The sequence below is a fragment of the Phoxinus phoxinus genome, assembly GCF_949152265.1.
Source record: "Phoxinus phoxinus genome assembly, chromosome: 19".
Taxonomy (NCBI): domain Eukaryota; kingdom Metazoa; phylum Chordata; class Actinopteri; order Cypriniformes; family Leuciscidae; genus Phoxinus; species Phoxinus phoxinus.
The window spans coordinates 12,944,561-12,971,394 of NC_136894.1; the positions used below are offsets into that span (position 1 = coordinate 12,944,561).

Genomic DNA, 26,834 nt, shown 5'->3' on the forward strand with positions numbered 1-26,834 from the left:
TTGTGAACATCGGTCGTTTCCCGATCCCACCCCTATCTCTCTCGCTCTTCACTGTCCTTTCTGAATAAAGGAAAAGGCTCAAAAATATAGTATTATAACCACAATCACACTTTACTGGATAACAACAACAAACAGAAGGCAAATAGAAGACTTTATACAATAACTACACCATACACAACTCTCAAATACTACACTAGACAATGCTTAAAATATAATAACCTATATACCTATAAATACCTATATACAACCTATATACAATAATAAATATGTATTAAAAAATTTATATAAAGTTATGATGTATCAAAAAGAAATAAAATAATAAATAAATAGCTATAAAAAGTGTACTAAGTTGTTCATTAAGAAGTGCATTAAGTCAGTAAATATTAAACTGATATTAGTCAAATCTAAACAATCCATTGTCATAAAATGCCAATTTCTAAAACTGTCATTCATCTTCAAATCATATGATTTGCATCATATTTGCATCTTGTGATTGGTTCTGTGAACTTAGAGGCTTTTGCTGGCAAAGGGAAGTGGCGTTTAGAGGTTTCTTCCAATGAAACAGAATTTCTGAATGGGCTGAGGCTGGGATTTAGCGGGTTTGAGGTGATGATGAATGTATACTACAGTACGTGAGGAGAGCATTCCCTAAATATTGTTGCCATTTTCGACAGAGGTGGCGTTTAGCCACAAATGTACATTTTTTTATATATATTTAGACCACATCTTGACTCCTATCAGGATGTGAAGAGAGTTTCAACTAGAATAACAAAAAGGTTTTATGAAAAAAATGCCTACACTACCTTTAAGGTTACACTATCAATGCGCATGCACTTATACGTCTCTATTTCCAGCTCATTCATTCGCTCTCAGTATCTGTCTGCATTCTGTCCCTCTCTTCACCATTTGCAGATTCTTTATTTTAAGTGGAAAGAATCAGACCTCCCAGAGTCTTATGTAACCAGCCAACAGCGCAAATGCCTGAAATAACTCCAGCATACCATGACGTATAGATCTCTCAGAGGCATGTGCATGCACAATGCCACGAAATGAACACAAAGACAGTCAATCATACTTCAACACAACCACATTTTCTCATTTTTATCACATGTACAGTATGCTCTCATGTGAACATCCACTCATAGAAATGCTTATGTATGTTAGTATTATTGCATTTATTGTGCATTTATGTGCATATTTACTCTGAGTATTTTTTACACACACAGACATACAAATATAAAGGCATACAGGATTTAATCCTGGTGATATATCTCCCACAGTGTTATGATCCAGTGCAGTGAGTGTCAGCATTGAGTCAATGGCTTGAATATACACACTCCCTATATCTCGTTGTTCAGCCTCTCTGCTGTCCTCCAGGGCTTTTATTACTCAGTGGAGCATCAGGGATAGATTGCTTTAATTAACACTCTCTAAATGCCATCGAAAAGAAACCACTATCTCATACTGCTTGGTATGGCACCTCTCTCTGATCCCTATTACATAATACTGATGTTTTACCCACACAACTTCATGATTGTAATAACATAGAGTCAGTACCCCGCTGTGTGCGTGCTTCAACGGAGATGGTGTCAATTCAGTGGTCTAGAAAAACCATAATAATCAACCAAATGCGGGTTTACAGGTCTTACCATATGGTGATGAATTGTTTGCCGAAGGAATGAACAACCATTTTTACAGCATCTACTACTGTTTATTGTTAATTTGTTTGTACATAATGCATAAGCTATAATGCAAAATTCATTAATAAATTATGTAAAGGTATTGTAAAGCAGTACAAGTATATTGATAAAGGATACATGAAGAGTTCAGATGCAAAAACCTCTGACATGTTTTCTTTTAAAGGTGTGCTAATGCCGTTTTCACCAGATGTAAAAAAAAAAAAAATGTATTTGATGTCCCCAGAGTGTGTATGTGAAGTTTTAGCTCAAAACACACCACAGATATTTTTATATAGCATGTTAAAATTGTCACTTTTTGAGGGTGAGCAAAAACGCACCGTTTTCGTGTCTGTCCCTTTAAATGCAAATGAGACGCTGCTTCCGGCACAGAGGGTGGAGCTACAACAGCTTGCACTCACACAGACATGCACTGAAATTTTCTAAATCGTTTAGCCTTTTATGTTTAAATCAGCAGTCAGACAAAGATGGAGAGACTCAAGAAGAAGTGACAACATGTAGACTACATTTCTGAATGATTAGTTGATGAATTTATGTAGCTTCTGTGTAGTTTTTTTCTAGTCATTGATTAGCATATTCTGTCTTGATAAGACTAACCCGGAAAGTAAGAAAGCTCATGTAGTCCCTACCAGCTGTTTGCTTTGAACTTTGAGCGTTGTAACTTTGCAGATGTTGTTTATGCTCAAACAGCAACATTACACACTAACTAAAGTTAGAAAAGTAAAATCATAATCAACCACCCCTTTAAATTTGCATTTTTTTTATCAGGCTCCTATGGTTAGGTTCAGTAATTTCTCTTTAATGGCAATGGAAAGGTTATTAGTCAGTTGTGGAAATGCCTTATTTTCAAAAGTGTCACTTTAGTCAATTCATTGGTATTTAACAAATTTAACTGTCTTTTGCTGCAAAAACCAGTATATCTCCAAAAGTCCACCTCTTTGGACAAAAATACATAATATACAGTTGCTAAATCCCTAAAGATGCAGCTGGAAACATTGCAAATGATGAAACCAGAAATCAAAATGTAACAATGAAGAAACCGAAGGCAGGGGCGCAGCCGACCCCTGGGAGGTATGGACAGGGACCATCCTGGTGGTGGTGGGGAGGATGGAGGTAATTGATGGCGTCAGCATCTGCGAACTCAGACATGTGTAAGTACCGATCTTTTATACTGCAGGTATTAGAACACGATTGGTTAGATGTGAAGGTATAAGTGACGTAACAATTGAGTTTCCCTGGCAGAACTTGGCGCTAAAGCTTTCATTGACTGTCACGTCCATTTACAGCAGCACAAGGAACATTGTTGTGTTTACTTGCTATTTGCGAAATCCTGTCATTGTCACTGTAACGATTGGACAAATTGTGATAAAAACGTGCAGCTCGTCAATTGAAATCCGTCTCATACTCACACCGTCATTCATCTTGAAGTTATATGATTCAATTTGTGTCGTCTGATTGGTTTCTGTGGACTTAGAGGATTTTGCTGACAAAGTGAAGAGATAATTAATGGTTATGTGCGGTATTTACTATGTGCGGAGAACATTCGGCTCAATATCATTATATCATTTTGGCGGCTTAGCGGCTTTTGCATCTGAACTCTTCACATAGTGACAAGCTCAGAGAAAATAATCAAAGATGGCTACTTGAAATATCAATTTAAAGTAGTCAGTATTATGATGCTTATTGGAGTAGCGTGTTAGCTTAGCAACATGCTAACATCCAACTCTCAATTTTGAGTCGCATGCACTTCCTGTGAGGAACTCTAAGGACAATGAACATTATTGCTGGCAGATAAAACAGTTTACAGTTATCATAAATCTTGGACAGAAAATAAAGAAATAAATCCCTAGTTGAGAAGAGTTTTAGTGTTTCAAAATTACATGATTACTTTTTTGCAAAAGCATGCATGCCTCTGAGCTTTTACTTTATGAAATAGCAGATTACAGAAGCTCTGGTGAATCTAGATTCAAGAAGTGCTTATGTGGCAGATACAAGAAGAACTGGAGAGACACCAAACAAGTTGACAAGTTGGATGGTGAAACAAGAAAGAAATGGATGGATGGATGGTTTGATGGATGGATAGATAGACAAATAGATAGATATTGTAATTCAGAGTATAATCGAGTTATAGAAGAATGACGGATTCATCTTCAAGTTTTATAAACGATAAATGTTATCCCGTTATCCCGGCAGCAAGTCAGGTAGAGTTAGAGAAGAAAAAAAAACTGATTAATGGGTGAACATTGTAGAAACGGAAGCAAACAAGCTGAGCGAGAGGCCGACACAATGGGATCTTGGTGCATTGCAGACAGCATTACCATGGAAACGGGGTGGGGGAGAGAGAGAGAAAGAGTGTGTGTATGAGAGAGAGAGAGAGAAAGAGAGCATCAGAGGCTAGAGGATTAGAAAAGAAGGGATGGGGTCACTGCAGAGCTCCCAGGCTTCCTGTGTACTCAGTTGTGGGTGTGTATGGACTGAAGGTGTTGGCTTGAAGAGGAAGGCAGTGGGTGAAGCTAGTACATACTGGGCTGCTGGGGGTTAATATGATAAAGCTGGAGACTAGAGGAGCTTCCTGGTGGAGATTTGTATGGCTGCATCGTCAGACCGTGTACAAAATAAAGCTGCTAAACATGATCCTGTTAGCCAAACTAAAAAAGAACTCAAACCAACCTAAACTGGTCTTATCTTATCTTATCTTAGGCTGGTCTGTTGGCTTGTTTTAAATGGGTTTTGGGCACTTAAGTAGGCTAGCCAGTTTGACCGAGCTGGGAGGTGAGTTAGAACATCTTAAATCCACTAAGACCATCAAACTTTCTTAGGTTGGTTTAAGCTGGTATTTTCAGCAGGGACAGACTAAACAGTTTGAGTGGCAGTTAAAAATCAGCTCTAATGTACACTGCCAAAATTTTGTGTTGCGTCCAATGAGGGCAATTGGCTAGCACTCTCTGTCCTTTGTACTGTATATATACACTATGTTTGTGTCTGAAGACAAACAGAACAAGTAAGAGTGTAAATCAATGAGTAAACTGGCTGTGAGTCCTAGTGAAAGATGGTACATGACTGTTTTCTCCCTCAAAGAACCTTACTTGTTGAGGCTGAAAGGAATAGGTTTGTTCAGGAAAAATTATATGTTTTGCCCTAATACCACTCTAGATTGAAATCTGTATTACCTCAGCCATCCAATCAGTCAAAATTTTCTCGCAAGTCAAACTTTTTTTTTGCCAAACTTGAATAACTGATAACACTTGACTCCCAGATTTTTTTTTATTGTGCAATATGCATCAGATAGGCCGTGAACGGATGAAGTGGTGAGATGTAGCCTGTCCGTGACAAGATGATGACCACCTGGCCCTGAGCCTCTGGACCCACGGCCATCTGCACAGGCTGACCTTCACTTCCCACAACGAGGATATACCACAACCTTTCCCTTTTTTAACTCTACCTGGACACATGCTTATCCCCTTTCATGTATATAGTTTTGGACAAAAAAAGTGCATTAATGCAAAGCTAGTCAAATAATGTCCGTTGTTGTTGTTTTTACTGTTCCTTTAAGACCTCTGTTATTGGAAAACACTTGATTGTGTTCTTGCATAACGTTGCGTCTTGTTATTTATTCTGCATCCAGGCCTGGCATTTTTTTACGATGCTTTGGGAATTTAAAGATAGTCCAACTTTGGAAAACCAGCTCTGGCAACTCCATTGTGCTCCATCCATTTTTTTAATACAATAATTCCTTATTGTAATAGATAAAAAACACAGCTAAATACCAGACATAAATCAGCTTCTGTCCAAAAGAAAATTCTCTGCCTCTATGAACACTCTCAACAATCAGCAAACTGGTTGTGATTGCGACAAAGTCCTGTAACTGATTTTGTTTAATTCGTACTGCAGTCACAAACATATAAAGCCAGATGTAACATTCCTTGCTGAATAAATATAGACACAGGAATCCCAGTAAAGATAAATTTGACATGGCAGTCGGCACATGCGCACTAGATAGTTTCATTCTTCTTCAGTGTCTGCTCTATTTCTCTCCAGAAGTTATGACCAATTCAAATGTCTTTGTACTTGTTTAAGCTGGAATCTCTAGCACCCTCACACAAGGGCTCATCAAAGTGGCCGTCTATTGTTTTTGTTTTTATTTTGTTGTTGTTCATTCTCCTGCGTTTCTTTTTCAACTGTTAAACAATAGTTGGGCACCTTGTGGACAAACTAAGTACTGCAGACATGCAAAACCTGATTTAACCAAGTGCAACATGTTCCTGGATAAACATCTTTGTTGATCCTAGAACAACATTCCATTCAACCAATCAGATTTAATTTAAGGGACAAGTTTACAGTTTATGTCAAGTTTAGGATTAAAATGAGGGTTAGGTGCTGCTACGTCAGTGTTATTCACCTATCATTTCCCTTTGTGGGGCGACAGTGGCTCAGTGGTTCATGTAGATTGTCTACAAACCGGAAGTTTGGTGGTTCAATCCCCGGTTCCACCTGACCAAGTGTCGAGGTGTCCTTGAGCAAGACACCTAACCCCAGCTGCTCCAGACGAGCTGGATCGCCTTGCATGGCTATCACCGCCGTCGGTGTATGAATGAGTGAGTGAATGGGTGAATGTGAGGCAATATTGTAAAGCGCTTTGGTGGCCATTGGGTCTGTGAAAGCGCTATATAAATGCAGTCCATTTACCATTTGATTTTAGGGATTACTGGGCTAGGTTTAGAGGTAGGGAAATGGTTATGATAACATTTTTGGATAGAATGTTGTTCCAGGAGCAACAAAATACGTTGATCCAGGAACGCATCTAACTTGGAATCATGACGTGCCGCATGGATACAGAGTTTGCACGGTTCGAAAAATCAGGCTACAAAAATGTCATTCTGATGATGAAATTTACATCATACGCACTTTACGCATTCCCTAGTGTACACATAAAAACTTAAGTATACTCTAGGCTTGATGTTTGATCAGAGATTCATAAAACTTTAACTGCACAGCAAAGTGCAGAGATGGTTTGCGTTTCACATGATCAGATTTAAGCGTGATTGAAGATATTTATGTGAGGCTTTGAGTTTCAAGGAGGCAGTGGTGGGTTATTGCCTGAGCATGTTGTCTGCTGCTTCACAGTTCCCTTTCCCTCGGCAGAGATATTCCTGACTACAGACTTAAAAATAGAACCCCCACCCTACCACTCATCCTTTGCACCCTCTGCACCCCATCTCTCGTTCTCTCTATTTACTCTCTTGTTCCCTGTCCCTCGCTGTCATCCACTTCTTATCAGTCACTCTCCCTCATCAGCGATGCTGCTCATCGTCATGGAGATGTGAGGAAGAGTATATAATGTGTTACGGGTGCCTCCTTCTGTGATGAGACGTCTAATGAGTCTCTCAGGCAGGCGTCAAGAAAGCCGACGAGGCACAAAGCCAGTCGAGAAACATGCATTAAGTCCTGATGGAAAACGCTACAGTGTCATTAAATGGACAAATGACCATGGCTGTGATTGGAATGGAATGGAATATTAGCTTAATGCTAACCGCATACTGCCTTGCTAGTTTATAGTATGCAAGACATAGTAGGCCTATGCTACATTGTTGGCACATAACACCTTTACTTTTGCATGTTTAATTCAGTGAGTGGCATCCGGTTATCTTCTCACAAATAGTTATCACTTTTTTTGTACAGTTTGTGTAAAAATATAAGATCTTTTTTAGATATGTTTGAATGGAACACTAGCATACTGCTTACTGGATTCTGTAAAGTATATTATACTGTTTACTACTTTTTTTTATAAATAGCTCGCAAAATATTATGTAATAGGTATACAATGAAAAAATGTTTCAAATGGTATGCTACACGTTCAAACTGTGTGAAACATTGATGTTAGAAAAGAAACCAACATACTGCATACTGCGCAGTAGAACACAATTGTACTGTATTACAATTCCAATATACTTCTTACTGCATGCTGTGGAAATGTATACCGTTTCATATATTATTTTATAAAAAATAGGATGCAGTAAGTAGTTTTCTGACAGTGTAGCTACTATTTGAAAAATGTATTGTCACATCAAACATACAAACATACAGTGTAGTGCAAATAAAGAATGTTAAACAGTACACATTATGCAACAATGAATGTTGGAAATAAATATCTAGTACAGTCATGAAACTCTAGAGGCTGCAGGCTGATAGGCCCTTTACATGCAATCTGCAAGCGGTCACATTACCACATGACGCAAGCTGATTGGCCTCTGCCGATCCTCCAACCAATGAGATTGCTTGCTCAACATTAAAATAGTCTGGTTCAGTCTTTGTTGCAGGCTAGTCCTGCAGCGCGGTATCAGATTTACTCTGGAACCTTCCACCTCCCCCAGCTCCACCTGCCTAGATCTGCTACTTTTTTATGTCTATTCATGCAGCATTTCTTACATGCTAAAACCATTCTATTTGTAAATCACATAAAGCAGTCCTGTCCACGACTATCTATCATGCGAAAAACAGCATAGCAAAATCTCTACCTGTTGACGCAGTACTGCAGCTTAACCGTGGTATACGTCATAAGTCCTACCCCTATACCGCACACTATAAAAAAAGTGTGAGCAGTGTGGTAATATGCAGTTCTGAACATACCCAATATACCTCAGATGAGCAAATCATCAGTCTACCTATAACTCTCTCAGCAGTCTACCCTTATGAAAAAGCTTCTGTCAAATAGTTCCTGTTACATATTTAGTCTGTGAATAAACTGTTTATTTTGTGGAAGCCCCCTAATTAGATTCTCCTTCACAGACCACCCACACACAGATCTTCCTGAAATATCAGCCATTGATTAGTTGTGTCCTGTTGGGCGATAAGGCAGTATTTTTAGCTCGAGTTAATCTAAAATGTCTGTGCCCCATGATATCTGTCTGGAGAGAGCAGGCTGTTGCCACAGATACCAGACAGAAGGATGCGTCTCCAGCACACAAGGCACTTCCCTTTTTTAGACACGCAGTCGTGGCGTGCATGACAACGTTGATGAGCTGTTTAGCGTAGCCGCAGGTGGAAACAGGTTTTGTGTGAAGGTGAAAATGGCGTGTTTGTGTGCATCTATGCACATGCGCTTTGATTTAACTCTGAGAAACAGGTGGATTGCTCTCCGGGCTGCATGTGAGGGTTTGCTGTTGTTCTCGGGAAAGTGTCACGTGGACTTGGATGAATCTTTTTAGCACCTCTTGCCCTTAGCCCCGATTCTATCCACCCCATCCCTCCCTCACTCTCTCTCTCTCTCTCTCTCTCTCTCTGAGCTGCACTGTTTAATATTTCATCAAAGTGTCCCAAAGGACAGACTCTCCCGCTGTTCTGGTATTTACTGTGGATCAGTAGCGAGATACTCCTGGGTGAAACAGGCAGAGTAGGCGTTTGGATACAAGGGAATAGCTGTCGAATGACAAGGACTGAGAAGGGAAGAAACAGACTGGAGATAAAGCCTGTATAGAAAGATATAAATGTTTTTATAAGCATCTTGGAGAAAGCTTTTACCCCTGAACATGTTGCTTTCAGTGCAAAGGAAAATTGACCAGGAATAATATCCATAAAGGTTTCGAAATAATGTTATTTGGTTCAGTTAGTTGGTTCAGTCAGAGGTCTGTATGTTTGATTGTGAATGAAGATCCGCAGAGTAAAACATTTTAAAAAAGTCATGTGAAATCAAGTTTAAAAGTTAAAATAATATCAGACTGTTAGAATGAGTTTTAACTCGTGAGATGTAAAGTTGCAATTGCAAGAAACAAAGTCAAATAGTGAGATATAAAGTCACATTTTGAGATTTAAAATCCTAATTTTGAGATAGAAAGTCACGATTACAAGAACCAAAGTCCCAATTGGGATATACAATTTAAAATGTGAGATATGAAGTTGCATTACAAGATTTAAATTCACAATTGTGAGATTACATTCTTACCTTTGAGTTGCAATTGCAAGTCAAATTAAAATCACAGTCATGGGATATAAGGCAAAATTGTGAGATTTTATATAAGATTGTGAGGAGCCCCAGACTTCACAGAAAGTTGCATCACAGGGCCCTCGATGACATACCGACAGGGCAAGGTCGAGAGATGTCTTACATAGATCTCTATGGGAACATGTGCCTATAAAGGTCTCATGCAGGAGTTACTTTCCCAGGGGCTAATTGGCTCAGGAAGCATCTAGAGCCGTGAGGGCCCTTGACGGTGGACTGTACCGAATTTCGAGGCCCTGCAACCTTTTGACCCCTGTACTGTGGACGTCCCTCTGGCAACTTATTAAATGGACATTTCACAGGCAGTTCATGGACGAGTGTCTTTTTGGGCCAATTAAGTACTAAGCAAGGTCAAAGATACAGAACTCTGGACACTGTCCAAGGGGCCTGTGACGAGACATATCTGTCATTTTAAAAGACCCTGTAATGTTTATATTTTCTAAAATTACTTCGCAGGAATAAAACAAACACAATCTGAGCAGAATGACACAGCAACCAATCAATGGCGTGAGTTTAGGGTGTTACTTACACTGTGTCCTAACTACACGCGCCGCCGCAACAAAAGGTATCTTTTCGATGTTAATCAGAGTTTCATTCTGTCCTAACCAGCCGCCGCGACACGTGACAATTCTATTTTAGAAACTGTTTCTATTTTTCTGCGACGTCGCGCTGGAACAACAAACACAAAGTGTGCGAATGATAATCTCATGTACTGTTTATGTGCTTTATTTAATGTTAAAAGCGTGTAATGTGACTTTGAATATCATTTAGTGCTCCCAGCTTTGTAGCTGTAAAAGCAACAATGGATAATTCACCTCAGATCTTGAAATTAAACAAATGGAAACATGAACGTTCAAACTGTGAAGAAACAAGTGTATTATTTGACAAAGATTGTTTTAGTAACTCATAGCCTGTGTATTTGAATTATGTTTAAATGGTGTAATATTTGTGAATTTGATTATAGCCTAGGCTACTTATCCATTATCTTGCAATTGCCGTCAAGATTACTCTTGCCGTGAGAGCCCACCCGCACGCTGTTCTGATTGGCTGTGAGTTTTGATTGATTTGTACGCATCTCGCAGTCGCGTCTAGTGTGGACAGACAAATTATTTGTCTGGTTAGGACACGGTGTAACTGTTTGGTCAACCAATGGCAGATTATAACCAAAACCAGGAGTATTTGGGGAACCTGAAAAAATTATTTAGACATACCAGTGGAAATTAATGACTTCATCTTTAAATGTCTCCGTTCTCTGTGGCCACTTTATTCTACTACAAACATAGATACAACACGTCACAGTCCTGCCAAACAGACTGCATGTACAGTTCCCTTTCACTCACTGCCAGCCTGATGTTATTCTTGTAAATGTTTATACATGTATATAAGACGACAACATGTAGTTATTCTGTTGCACAAACTAAGTAACTGTTCTGAAATGTCACATATATTATTTCCCAAGCATTTGCTTGCCGTTATGTCTGTGGTATTTTAGCATCAACTGTCTATCCACATCAGATGTTGTTCATTTTTAAATGAACACCTCAGTGAATTGTGTGCTTCTGACTGCGATCTTCTTGCTCGGTGTTCCTGTGGCCCACACTGTTCATGTTCTGTCAGTATTTTTAGAAAGCTGTTCTCGTTCTCTCTGTCTCGCACTCGCTTTTGCAGTTATTTTTTTATTTTAAAGACTATGAGCACCATGACAGTAAGCAAGTGTCTGCTGGGAATGCAATACTTGCAGTTCTGCAGCCTGTCTGTACATATTCTTCTGCAGAAACGACATAATTGTGATTCATAAAAGTTTAGAACATAGAGTCATTGCGTCATTTGCAGTGCAATTGGTTTATTTTTATTTTTATTATTATTAACTGGGCTCTTTAACCTGTAACACATGCCCTGTTTCTTTTTCTCAGACTTTTTTGAACTCTTGAGGCTTTGATCTCAATTGTGACATTCTGCAGTCAAATATTTATATATAATGACTCTAAACAAAAGACAAATCAATTAATATCTCTTGTATCATAGTGTATCTCTTCTTACATTCACCTAATCGATATTTCCAATTCATCTTTATATTTATTTATTTTGTAAGCTGTTAGAAGCAATAAAAGTATATTTGGCAATAATGACCAGCTGACTGTACATTACACCTTAATCATGTCAAATAAGAGGCTGCTCTAATTTTGTCTAAAATACAAAGTATTATTTTTTTTATGTTTTTGAAAGAAGTCCTTTATGCTAACCAAGGCTGCATTTATTTGATCAATCTTAAATAACAAACATACATTTTCTTCCATTGTATTCATTACTTCTGTCGTCAGTGTCACATGATCCTTCAGAAATCATTCTATTATGCTGATTTGGTGCTTTAGAAATATTCATTATTTTTATCCATGTTCGGTAACATAACTTTCATTAATAAATTATTAACAAAGATTATGCTTAACAGACCATTAGTTAATATATATTCACATAGCTAGAAATATAGGATATGTGCTTGTTGATGTTTACTATGTTTAGGCTACTGAAATTATTAAACATTAGATAATGATTAACAGATATTTAATGCAAATTGATATGCTTACCGATGTCATTAAACTTTCAATTAATATGGCCATGCACTTAAAAATCTAATGATCTAATCTTTTTTTTTTTTCTTTTTTTTTTTACAGATATTATACAATGATTAAAATCATTTGTAGATTTTTTTTAGAATTGCATGATCATATGAATTGAAAGATTAATGATATTTGTAAGCATATCAACATTAAATAATGATCTGTTAATCATTATGAAATGTTTAATAAGTTCATTAGTTAACATTAACAAGCACATTATCCCATATTTCTAGCTATTTTAATAAATATTAACTAATGGTCCGTTAAGCATTATAAAATGTTTGTTAATGACTTATTAATGAAAGTTATTATAGTGTTACCATGACATCATTTTAATTTTGGTTGAACTATCCCTTTAAACACGAACAGTATTCATATATCAGAGTGTTAGTTCTTGGCTCATGGTCTTATCGGGACGACTCCTATAGTATCTGATCCAGGAGGTAATTATGAAGTCATCACTCTCTGTTGTTCTAATCTACACCTTTGAGATGTCATCTTTTGGCACAGAATAGAGCGGCATGTTTTTCTCTTTATCTCTTTCTCAACATCAGCTGAGCAGCAGCCTATTTCTCTCTCTCTCTCTTCCTCTCTTCCTTCCCCTCTCTCACTTTATATGGTGAGGTCAGCAGGTTGGCCATCAATGCTTGGCTGTAACAGATTGCTGGGTGACTTGTCTTGTGCATCTTCCAGGTTGTGAGTCGCCTGCCATCATTCTACAAACTCATGGACACCTGAAAGAATTAAAGGCACAGTCGACAGAAAAACACCCCAGAGTCTCATCTAGCCAGAACTTTGATTTATGAGTGCAACAGGGCTATAAGCACACCCTAAGGGAAATGTGCTTTTCACTGCTCCCATAGTGTATGATTGCCGAAATCTTTGTTCTTTTTTTTTTGTGAACATTGATGGATCAACATGTTCTGTGAGAAAATAAATCATAAAAGGGTTTTTTTTATATATTTTTTTTATATAAATGTATTAGGTGGCATACACTCGGGGGGGAAAAGGCTAACCAGCATGGGGCAAAAATCACCCAGTGTTGATACAAATGTTTTGCATAATGCGTAAGTTAATTAAAAAAAAGTTTATATTATTTTCTGTTTATTTTGACAAATAAAATAATTTGTTTCTTAATAATAAATATACTGTTATTAAAATGTCTTTTTAAAAATACAGAACAAATATTTTAAACGATTTGAAGGAGCTCCCATAATAATTTAATGTGGCTGTACTTTGGGTTAGGGTTAGAATAAATTATATTTTATGATATGATCAATATCATATTTATGAATATGTTTTTTTGAATATAAATATGGTGATTATCTCTAATGCCTGGTACACGATTTTAGCCCCAATTTTCACTCGCCGACAGTTTTGTGAAAATTACCGCCATGGAGACAAATCGGTGCTCATTCACATGAGTGACAATAAGGGCTTGATTTTTGCTCACCAGCCAATGTGGCTTGTGGTTTTCCAAATTTAGCCATAATTTTAATATCTCATAATTTGGCATCAAGTATAGGCTGCTGTCACTTTAAGAGTTGACGCAGAGATCCATTATACTGTTGCACGCATTCTTTTTCTCAACTGTTTACGTTCACTTAAAACATGACTGTTTATGTGAATACTTGCCAAGACTGGCATTTTGACATTATTTTGTGTGTATTTGACTGTTTAAGTGCAATAAGCAGCAAAAAAAAAACTATTTAATACTGAGAGGCAGCTTTATGTGCTGCACGCTTTGGGTATGAGCACAAAATCTGCGGGAATGAGTAAAGTTATGCTCAATACGCGCAATCCCACACCAAATTAAAGCCCTGTAACACCAAAAATATTTGAGTCGTGGTGAAAATCGTGTAGTGTGTATGACCAAAAATCATGAGGATGAAAGACCATGAGAGAAGTGCATATGTTTCTCAGATCCCCGTTAAATATTTAGCATGTCTGGGAGTGCTGCAGTGTGAAATGCGTTTTGACTGGACATTACATCGGCAACGACCTACAGCCAATGAGAGGTCAAGATACAGGAAAAGGAAAGTTCAGGAGGAGGAGTCATAGACCTGCAACAAAACACAGCAAGAAACTATTCTGTCCTTCATATTGTTGTCTCTTTTTCTTTTTCACTGCAAATCGGCACACAGACAACTTTTATCACAAGCTTCTTGCGTGCATCAGGTTAACAAGAAAAAAATACAGTCTCAAGTGAGAACTCCTGACTCACTCGTGATCGTTCGTTATTTGCTTTATCAATCCTTACGTGTTTGGATGTGTGAAATGTGGTTTGTAGACAAGACAGAGTTGTCAGCGATTCTTCTAATTAAATGTTGTGTAATGTTTGACCCCCTGTCACCGATCCATCATGTAATATGCACACAACAGCAACTAAATGGCACCCGAGACAGTCGTGCAGTGTGAGGTGAACAGCGATCCAATGACTTTGAAAATCATGCAGTGTGTACCCGCCATAAGGTTGACACCCAACTTAACAAATGATATTGATCATTTAAATCTAACCATGTCAACAAAAGGAAAAATCAGCCAGCTATTTATTGTCATGTCAATAATGCCTTTAACACCAACAGTAGGTCAAACTAGCGCAGAATTAACTTCTCTATGTGCATAGAGAAACGCGACTGTTTAGGAAAGTGCTAATGTGAGTTTTGCCATCTAGAGGTTTAATAAAATCAAATGCACCGTTGTAACCCTATATTCTGGCCAAGAACTATCCACTTTGACATGTAAACTTGTTACTAAGTTGCTCAAATAAAACTGAATATTTTTGGAAGATTTGAAGTCAAGAACTTGAACTCTCATAATATCAACCCGGCGGTACCCTGTAAACATTTTCTGATTTTCTAAGTGGGCTAATTGGAGATGGTGATCACAAGCACTGCCCAGTTTTGTGTGCAATATGCATCAGATGGTCAGTTGGTTTTGCTTTTTTGTCTTGTTTGGAGCTCAACAGCATGGGGTTTACCACTGTGTACTTGCTAATGGATGTAGCACTTTATAACTCCTTGGTGACTTCCAGACGGTAGCCTCAGGGCTCATGAAACATGAGAGTTTCAAGTTTGGAAGTTATAATTTGGCATTGCTTATTACAACCTACTGTGTTTTCAAGCCCTGTTACAAATTTAAACCACCACTTTCTTGTTGTTTTACTGATCTGATTTCCATATTTGGTGTTTCAGAACAAAAGCAAAGGCATTTGAGTTGTCAAGCTCTTCTGCTATGCCTGGATTGATTGCTTGCCAGAAAAGTATGTCAGCTAAATGCAGCTGTTGTAAACAGCTGGAAGTCATGCAGAGTAAGGGTACAGATGAGTTTACAAGTAAATGACTCCTGGTATGAAATATGACTGGACTATATAAGCTCAGCTTTCTTTTTCATAAACACTTTAGCGGTTCATGCTGTGTTTTTACATGGCATTACATTTGGGGAGTTTATATCAGTGCCACTTTCCATTACACGTCAATGTCCTGTGACTTTTTTGAACTATTAAAGATATAAAGGTCTTGAACTTCCTGACAGTCTTGTAATCATGCAATGTAATAATTTTGATATAATTGACTGCAATAACATTCTATCAGTTGTATTAAAAAAATATTTTAAGCTAGTGACTTATTTAAACTAACAACTTGTGTCCCACATTCTGCAAGCTACCCGGTTACAATATTATTTCTGTCATTCCAAAAATGTAACATTGCTTAAATTGTTGCACAATTATCTAACATAATTTAGACCCTTTCTAGAGTGTTACATGAAGAAAATTAAATAATATGTTACTGTTTTGTTGTTTTAGTATAATTGAGATACAAATACAAATATAGTTTTTTAATATTTTGATATATTATATATATATATATATAGATATATATATATATATATATATATATATATATATATATATATATATATATATATATTCTGTTTTCATTTTCATTTTAGTTAAAGTTTTAGTAATTTTGTTGTGTCTTTTTGTCAATTTATTTTATTTCAATCATGACAACTCTGAATAGTTTTAGCATCCCAGACAGCAACATAGTTGACACTATCCGGCACACATCTGGTACACGTGGATTTCACACAGCCCAGTTGTGGGCCGGATCTGGGCCAACACTGTTGCTGTCTGAGATGTTATGGAATATGGCAATGCTAATGTATTTGGTCTTGGCCAACTAGATCTGCTACACTGCTGCTGCTGCAGAGCAAGTATGGACTTGCTACTGGTAATAGATACACAGACATGCTGCTGTGAGCATGTAAGATCTGCTGCTGCTACATAAATAGACATACATAAATATTATAGCAGATCTAGGCAGGTGGAGCTGGGGGACGTGGAGGGGTTCACAGGAACTCTGATAACGTGCTGGAGGACTAGCCTACAGTGGACAATGAACCACACCATTTAAAAGTAAAGTTGAGCAAGCAATCTCATTGACTGCAGGATCAGCAGAGGCCAATCAGCTTGTGCCATGTGGTAATTAAGTGATTACAGTTTATTTCAAGTAACAATTGTTTTAAATGGTTCTAGTTTATATTAACCCTGCTCTTTTGCCCACATTATTTTAGGAAAATTGTCAATTTATTTATAGAAAAAATAAGTTTATAAATATATGCGTGTGTGCGTGCCTGCGTGCATGTGCATGTGCGTGTGTGTGTGTGTGTGTGTGTGTGTGTGTGTGTGTGTGCGTGCGTGCGGTCTATTCATTGAAAGTGACCTGTGTTACATATGCGTGTTTTTTGTGTAGATGGTGGAACAAAGAAGCTACGCAGTACCATCCGGCGGAGCACAGAGACGGGTATCGCTGTGGAGATGAGGAACCGTGTCACACGGCAGGGCAGTAAGGATTCAACAGATGGCAGCACCAACAGCAACAGCTCTGATGGAACGTGAGTGACATGGTGTCTCATTGTATTTGTATTTTGCTTTTATTTATTAATTAATCACTATTTAAACAACAGTCCGTTGACTCCTCATCACAGACATTTAACCTGGAGATCACAAATGACTGCATCCGAATGCATTTATATGTGAGTGAATCTCACAATATGAAAACAATATGAAAAGAAAAAAAATATTTTATGTAAAATAAGCAGAGGGAGTACAACAGTATTCTACAATTTTAATAATATACATTTTTATTTCACATTACGTTAATGAAATTGTGATGATGAAATGTGCTTTATTGTCATGAAAATAATTCAAATGTGGTGTAATATGATTAGAGCTGCAATAATTTATAAAATTGGTAGATAATGTATAATAAGTTTTTTTTTTTTTTAATAATGGATTACATTTTTAATTACTTTAATAATTACCAAATATAAAAAAATTAATCTGATTAATTGATTAATAAATAAATTCAACATATCAATCAGTTATCAAAATAGCTCTAAATATGATAATTCATACATCTATGTCAGTACTACAGTACGTATTGCATTGTTTGGAAACAACCTTGTTTTGTATTGATGAGTTCGATAGATCACACATTTCACACATCTCAACGGGTGTATTTCAGGTTCATCTTCCCCACCACTCGCCTGGGCCCTGAGAGCCAATTCAGTGACTTCCTGGATGGCCTTGGTCCCGCACAGATAGTGGGACGTCAGACATTAGCCACACCACCAATGGGTAAGACAGCTACATACTGGGTAGTATACACTGAATACAGCAATTACAAATTTGTAAATAAAAAGAGTTCATGTGCATTTTTATGCTAATATCATATTAAACCGTCTTGACTCTTGGCAGTCCAATCAATTAATGTGTCAAGAGTTATTGTGGCAAACGTTAGCTTTATTCGTCACAATGGATAAAGAAGGTAAAGTCGAGTATATTGCAATGTGTCTTTCACGCAAAACAGTCTTTCACGCTGTGTGCTGTTGTATAGTAGGTCACCAGGGTGTTTTGTATGTACAGTAGATTTTCAAACTGAGCATAGTACACATAGAATATACAGTAGAAATGGTACTAAGCTATCCTTTAGCATTTTGTGGAACTCAGCTCAATTAATTGTCTGCAAATTGACGCAGATCTGATAAATATCAATCTTTGCAGGAGCCCATGTTGACTGGACTGGAGTTAGTTGCTTGTTAGATTTAATAATAGCCTATGTATCTAATTTCCGTTTCAAATCAAATATCAAGGCAGAAACTCTCAGGAATGGAGGTTATGTGTTATTCTTTGTCTCCACCTGCTGTTGAATTATCCCATTGCAAGATTTCTGCACATAAATTAAAATTGTAATTTTAAGGCAAGCCATGGTTTTCTCTGTGTAGGTGATGTTTACATTGGTGTGATGGATAGAGGGGGTCAGTTAGAGGTTGAGATCACGCAGGCCCGAGGTCTGACCCCTAAACCAGGCTCAAAGACCATTTCAGGTAACCCACGATTAAAAATGACCGTGTTGAATCATTTTATCCAGATGATTTGTTTGGTAAGAACACAGTTTCATAATTGGATGATTCCTTCTCTTTCAGCAACATATATAAAGGTTTATGTTCTGGAGAATGGAATGTGTCTCGCTAAGAAGAAAACCAAAGTGGTGAAGAAAACCCTGGATCCAACCTTCCAGCAATCCCTGATGTTTGACGAGAGCCCGCAGGGGAAAGTGCTACAGGTATTACAAATCCAAAATCACTCCAGCTATCCTTCACAAACACATTCTTCAGAAAACAGCATATAACATCTAAATATACAGCGGTCCCAAAAAAAAGCATTTAATGGAATAAAACGTTTTTAAACAATCTTGCAGTCTTAAATTTGTTGATGGAAAGACAGGAGGCGCTGTTTAAAGTTCAATGAGCTTATTTTGTGTTTTTTTACACTGTTCATATTATGTACAGTCTATGCAGTATAATTATTATTTAAATGCTAAACACTCCTTTAAGAAATCTTAGAATATTGAATATCATCAGTGGCTAACCGAATAACATGTTATATATCAATTAATAATCATAACAATGTCATAATTCATAATTATATTCTTTATTTTTATATTTGATATATTCTAATTAAGTCTAATTACTATTTACACAGAATGTAGTGTAATTGATTTGGTGTTGAAACCTTGCTATTTAATATCAATTCTTTTTTTTAGTTTTTAGTTTGGTTAGAAAATGATTAAATTATTTTATATTTGCAATTAAAAAGGCTTAGATTTGGGCATTTATTTTAAAGACATACACAATTCAAATATTTGGGGTCACTAAGATTGTTTTATGCTTTTGAAAGTAGTTTTTTTTTTGCTCACCAAGGCTGCATTTATTTGATCAAAATAGAGTAAATATTATTATATTTTAAACAATAGTTGTCTATAATTTTTTTCCTGTTGTCACAGAGCTGCCCTCTGTTCTCCTTGTTAACCCTTGCTAAAAACACATGCACACATACTTGGGTTTTTAAAAGACACTTTATTTACCTTGATGTACCAGCGAAGGGAGAGATGGATTACACCCACACAAACATGCACCTACAACGAGACTGTTGTGTCTCAGACTGGCCACCTGAGCACGCATGCATGGTGGCGGCCATCTTGATTTTAGTAAAAGACCGGAATGGACTTCTGTTGTGCTTTTTGTACCTGTGCTGTGTTGCATCATGGGAGTGGGAGATACCAAGTATGGTGTGTAAGGGGTGGAATTGTTCTGAAGTTATTTATGTATAATTATTGTTTATTGATATAATTATATTTATAATTATTGTTGAACTGAAGTTTGTGCTGTGTTATTTAAATTTGTGTGTTGAAGGAAAGTGGGTTATTTGATCTTTAATACATGTTTATGGTATTTAATACATCCCCATTTTTATGATTGACAAATGGTTGTACCCATGTGTATAAATGCTCACCTGAGGAAGTGGTCAGGAAGTCTATGACTGGTGGTAGTGAGTGCAGTATCTGCTGAGTACTCTGATTGAATTGTGATACCTGATCCAAGGTGATTGTTTTTGTATATTGAAGTCTTTTTATTTATTTATTTTTTCCTTTTGATGTTTCATGTTTTGGCACCTGTGAGCACCTTGCACTTTCCTGGCTTGGGAGAATAAACTGAAAACTGGCATTTAACGTCCTCCATGTGTTGATTTGAAGAACTCTAGATGGTCTCCCTAGTTGCTCTTTGACACCTGTGATGGAAAAAGATGAATTTTTCAGCAGCCAGGGGAGGGAGCAGCAAGACGATGACGACATCTTTGCGACACAACTAAGCAGTTTGTTTATATCTATGGAGTCAACATGGCAGCAGACGCGAAGCTACCTTTTGATGCAGCCTTAGATATTGTTCTAAGTAGTTTAGATCGCAATTTTATTTAGAAAAAAGAGCAGCGTTTGGCGTTAAACCATTTCTCTACATACGTCATCTGGTATAATGGAAACGATTGGCTATGAGCTACGTACAGGCGCATTTGATAGACATTCTTAGCACCCAATAAACGGCGCCGGCGCATTCGTAAACCACGCCTCAAATACGAGAAAATGCACATGTGACCCCAGTCTCAACGAGAATTGGGTCTGGCGTTAGCCAGGCTATTGAATTACTGAAATAAATTAACTTTGGCACGATAATCACATTTTTCGAGTTTCACCTGTATTATGTATATAATATCTTCACAATTAAGACAAAAAGTACATTAAGACATTCACATTTTAAAGCGTCTCTTAAACATCCAGAGCATAAGACACACTTAAAAATGTATAAATGTCATCATTACATAAGAAACTTTCACACCCAAGTGCAAATGCCATATTTGGGGCCGCTGCATACTAAATGTGTCCATGTATCCTCACCAGGTGATCGTGTGGGGAGATTACGGCCGCATGGACAGCAAGTGTTTCATGGGAATGGCTCAGATCCTCCTGGATGATCTCGATCTGTCATCAATGGTGGGCGGCTGGTACAAGCTCTTCCCCACCTCCTCTCTGGCGGACCCCAGCATCGGCCCTCTGACACGCCGACTCTCCCAGTCCTCGCTCGAGAGCGCCACCAGCCCCTCGTGCACCTAGACACATCCACGTCCCGTCTTAATATGCCTGTGTTCTCTATCTCTACGTGTGTATCTTCGTTCAATATACCCCGCCACCGACCCCAAAAAGCATGAACACACACTCTGATAGATACAGCCAACTCGCCCCGGAGCTGTAACGCTCCTCTTTACCGACACAGATTTTAAGAGTTGGATACAAATCAGGCATGACACATTTAACACATACACAGATGGATATGGATGTAACCAGCAACATGCGGTTGTAGGGGTGTCCGGAATCAGTCATGGCTAGTTACATGCAGATCCATTTTTCGCAGGTCAAACAATAGGGGCATTTTAATAAATCTGCTGAGAAATGTTCCTGACAATGTAGCATTTGTGTTGACGTCATGTCACACAGGGAGCAGAAGGGGTTCTAGCAGTTCCAGACCCTCAAGGGTCAATCATTTCTCTATGCCAAACCCGAAGTTTTATTTTTTAAAAACCAAAGCAATTCTTATTATCTGTAGTGTTATATTATAGAGTATGGATATGTAGCAGAGTCAATGACTTAGATGAGATGCAAAAAAAAAAAAACTGAGACGTGTTAGAAAAACTCACTAGACTACATACACAATTAAACTTTTAAAGGGCAGGGCTTTACTCCACAGGTCAGGTTATTTATTAGAAATGCACACGAGTCATGTCGCATAAAGTAGCGTACCTTCTTTTTTCCTTTACGGAGAGCTCAATAAATAAATATATAGATCGATATTTGTGTTTATGTATTAATCGACTGCATTCTGCACGTTAACTCGCAACCCTTGTTCAGCGAAATATGTAAAGTGCTATTTAAGCTTGCCTTTAAAATGATGTAGACTTATAGATGGTAGGTTATTTATTTTGCTAATGTTTTAATCTCACTTTTTGTCTGAACAACGCGATCTGCACCGAGCTGCAGACGCAGTCAGAGGGAATCGAACCCTCTGAAGGAGAACCAACTGTCCTGTTAAACCAGCAACCCTCATACACAGCTGCTGCATTGTGGGATATGCCGAACGTTGTCCGCTGGCAAGCGAGAAAACTTTTCTTGTAGCAAGTATAGCGAAGATTTCTGGAAAGTTGGAGCCGCGTTATACTTTACCGCCTCAAGTAGTTTTGGGTTTCGTTCTACCAGCATATGGATCTGAACTGATAAAGGTCTTTTCCGTTTCCTGTTACACTCAGGAGGTCACGCTGAACAAAAACCAAGTACACGACTATATGAGGACTGGTTGATGGAGTCGCTCGCTCAACAGGATCTTGAAGCCCAGAACAAACGGAATTCTGTAAACTCCTGGACACTTTTGTTTTACTCTATGAACTTTGCCATTGTGGCTATTCCTGTCCAATCAGCAGTCGTCTTTAGCTGGCTGGCTCTAGATGGCTTCTTCAGTCAGTCGTTGGTGTTACGGAGACATTTGGAAGGAAAGAGGCACTAGGTAAATTACAAAGTGTTCATCGCACTCCTGTCAGCCTCCTCTGCACATCTAGATTTGTTTTCGTAGTTCTTCTGAATATATCAGATCGGTACCTTACATATCATAGGATCTCTACCAGTGCATCAGATTTCAGTTTTTCAGTCACATCTTCTGTAGAGATGATGGTAACACGTATGATTAATATGTGACAGTATGAATAAGAACCAGAAAAATTATTCATTTCCAAGTTCCCATTTGGATCATTAGCCAAATCATTAAAGACGCTTATATAATTCAGTCTGTTCAAAGTCTAAATGTTGTTTGATTTTCTGGTTTGCATCATGATATGATCTGCTTCTAAAGGCAGATTATGAGATCTGCAAACCGTTTCATCTGATTTATCATTTTGAATCGTTTGAAGTATTTTAGGATTTTGCTTTGCTGCACAGCTCTCTACTGAAACTTTGATACAATAATCTGCTCTTTCTTAGTATCATCATAAGTTGTAAATGTAGTAGGCTACGTTCAAATTGAAACTTTTTTTAGCCATGCCAGTCATGACTGATTTGACATTTTAGAATATTTTACTTTCCAGCCCGTCGTTGTTCTTCAAGATCAAAAGTTTTGCCTTTAACCTGTACATACAAAATGAGTCTCTGCTATAATTCTCACATGCATTTCTTGCTTCTTATGTATTTGCACAAGTTTGATTGTGTTGCACATTTCTCTTTTCCAACAGACAAAATGTCTGTACATTAAATTAGGTACTGACTAAAGATGAAATTAAATTGTTTTACTGTTCTAAAAACAAATTGTATTTACAGCTGAATGTTTGTCCTTGGTAAACACTATGAAATGACTATTAGATATTGATATTTTTTCTATGTGATTTTACGTACATTGGAATATGGGATTATATGTGTCCCTTTACTGTACAATGAAGTAGTTACAAACCTTGCATTTTTGCAAAATGAATCTGAATGCATGCATATTTGTACTGTACTGCTCTATTTTTCCAGGTATAGTGGATGGATATAGTTTGTTGCAATCCATAGCTAAACCAAAATGCAACATCGACAAAACAAAAAAAAATCTAGATTTGCCGCTTCAAATTGACTGTGGTTTGGATGCGTTTCGATATTTTAACATGGAATGGGAACGATCAGATCTGTTTTGTTCTGACAGTAAAAGGATACAGTTGTCCAATGCTTCTGTGGTTTGTTGATAATCTAAATTTAAATATTTGAGTATGATGTTGTAACTTCGGAATAAGATGCCAGAAAAGTCACTAGCATCTGGTTCGTTTAAACGCTTGGTGTTGTATCAGAATGATGTTTTTTTTATGCGAGACCACTTCATTCTTTTCAGTTCATATACATGGCAATTATTTTTTTGGCAGTTTTATGGCATACACAGTTTATATGTGTGTGTAAGTAGGTGACACCAGCCTGACTGGGGAATGATCTTAATACACTGAATACAGATCTATGTTATGTTATGTTATGTTATGTTATGTTATGTTATGTTATGTTATGTTATGTTATGTTATGTTATGTTATGTTATGTTATGTTATGTAAGCCGATACAGTTAGAGGTCTACCTGGTATTCATGCTTACATTTCTTATTTGCATTCAGAAATGGACAGTAGATTGTAAAACTGAGAATGATGTGTGACTTTGAACATTTTTATGAAATGTTGCTTCGTCAGGTATACTGTATGATGTATATAAATTATATAAATGTGATATGTTGAGAGATTGCTTTCATTTCCAATAGGAATGTAATCTCCCTTTACAACTATCTGGGCCATTTAAACCCTTGTGAAGTCTTTTTATGAAACCCTGTTTTTTGTCCGTTTGTGAACAAATATAAGGATTATTGAGGCGATATGTATCTTATTTTTGTAAAATTAATTATTTTAAAGGGTGGTCTGCTGGATAAAAGGTGATGGCTTGTTTATTGCCTTACTTGTGAGTTATTATTATAAGGCTTAGATGTGTTACTGAAAGCCTTGGGTGTTTTGCTTCGATATCACTATACTAAAGTATCTCTAACTTGAATGTACATAGGCTATTATATATTTAATTTCATTGTATTGCAGGTTTTTTTCTTTTTCTTTTACAGTGTCTGAATGACACAGTACATCAATGACACATCATTTCCCGGTATGTGTTGATGTTTAAAGGCTTACATGAGCACAAGAACCCAGGGGTCTCTTATAAAATGCTCTTTTATCCTACATTTGATCTTATGATAATTTCTCAAAATGTGCGTATAGGCCTACGTGTGATCCAGAGAACGAACGTAGCCTACTGTACGCCCAAAAACTTTGTACGCCTCTCTTCCAGATGTGAAATTTATAAATCGCAAATGATCTTCAAATTGTGTGCAGCTGAATGGTTTCAGATCTCCACCTTGTAAACGCCAACTAATTAATGTCATTAACATACAAGAGCACCAGTCATCGTCCAAATCCTTTACTTGAGATGAATGGCGAGAGGCAAGAATTAAGATTTCCAAATACTTGCAGTAGGCCTACTCCTTCTCTCTACCACAAGGAAAATTGTGTATGTCTGCTTAGATCCTGACGGCGCTAAGCAATTTTCCACATACATTTTTTATAAATATGAACATTGCCGTGGATTTTAGCACATGCACAGATTTGAACTTGGAGTGTGTGTACACTAAAATCCCCACCAAAGTTCATATCACTTTGACTTGTATATATATAAATGAGGCCCCTGGTATATAATTCAATCTATTTGCTATCAGAATTGTTTTGAGTGGCCTATTTGGTTTTTGGAAAAACATAAGATCGATATCAGATATCAGTTGAAACATTCAGTGCATGTGTGTTTTTAGTCATTTACATTTAGGCCTACTTTTTTGAGATTTGTAAAATAAAATGAAGAAAGCCGAGCATTGTATTCTCTCAAAGAGCCATGCAGTGTCTTTAAAAATTGGCTCTTTTTGTTTGTGATCACACTTAACTAAAACATTGAATTAAAAATATATATATTATTTAATTTATATTATATGATTACAACCTTACATTTATTGTACTCTTGGGTCAGACTTAAAAGACTGTCATTTGCAATTTATTTATTTTACAAATGCGAAGATGGTCATTTGTAGTCTGTTTTCTCATTCATGTAGCAAAGCTGTTAGCAGCTCTTTTGTTGTTGCCATAAACCAGCCATTCATATTATTCATGGGATTGTTAACAGCACAGGACGCTGTTAGGACATGCTCACCTTCGCAGAGCGAGGTTTTCAACTTTCATGAGAAATGTAGCTACTTTGGAATCCATGCCCATTGCATCCATACATATCCTATATTTAACCCACTACGGTTTAAGTCTTGCACTTTGGGAGAGCACGGTCAAAGATTTATCAGAGACGAGTAGACCCCAACAATTATTTGAGCTGACAGTGCACTGCTGTTTAGAAATAACAGAATGGTAAAGAGCTGTATGGGGAAGCTGTAATTTTATACTTGTGCTTTGTAAATGTTTTCTATGTGCAGTATTTGATAATGTAAAACTGGTATTTTTGTGGTTTGTACGCTGCAGAATTATTTAAGGTGCACGCAGTTTTGTAAAAAAAAAAAAAAAAGGATGGGAAACTTTGAAAAAAAATATAATTTTGACTGAAGCCTGTATCTGCATGCATATTGACTGCTGGAAGCTGGAGGTCAATAAATTTGATTTGAATCATCCATTTTTGTGTGTGTCTGAATTGAAGTCTTTATCATTAAATTGATTTTAAAGAGCTATAGGACTATGGGCCTACTACTTGGCAAAAAATAAATAAAAAAACATCAGCATTTTAAAAACACACTGTCATTTTATTTGGCAAATGAGAACCTGGCAGATATTTTCAGCAATACAAAGTAAATCAGTAAGATTATGTAGGCCTAAAAGTTGTTAAGTGCAGTTTTACATGTAGGCCCATCTCACAGCATGTGAAGTGAAATGTCTAAAACTGTTGAGTTGCTGTAGGCTACTATAGGACAGTTCAGAAACTGAGCGCATCCTCTTTGAGGGTCCACTAGAGGGACTGCATGCATCATTCATTTGGCCCAAACTGTAA

The 26,834-nt window shown here is 37.2% G+C and overlaps 1 protein-coding gene across 2 annotated transcripts in view; it reads left to right on the plus strand.

Annotated features, from left to right (window-relative positions):
- The window catches only part of rims3 (regulating synaptic membrane exocytosis 3), a 66,115-nt gene extending 44,475 nt beyond the window's left edge, over nucleotides 1-21,640 (plus strand). For both annotated transcript variants that reach the window (XM_079591453.1, XM_079591454.1), the window contains exons 3-7: nucleotides 17,066-17,207; nucleotides 17,840-17,952; nucleotides 18,600-18,701; nucleotides 18,801-18,940; nucleotides 21,110-21,640. In XM_079591453.1, the coding sequence (XP_079447579.1) occupies nucleotides 17,066-17,207; nucleotides 17,840-17,952; nucleotides 18,600-18,701; nucleotides 18,801-18,940; nucleotides 21,110-21,322 (710 nt within the window). In that variant the 3' untranslated portion in view covers nucleotides 21,323-21,640. The remainder of the gene's footprint in view (nucleotides 1-17,065; nucleotides 17,208-17,839; nucleotides 17,953-18,599; nucleotides 18,702-18,800; nucleotides 18,941-21,109) is intronic.
- The last annotated feature ends 5,194 nt before the right edge of the window (nucleotides 21,641-26,834 follow it).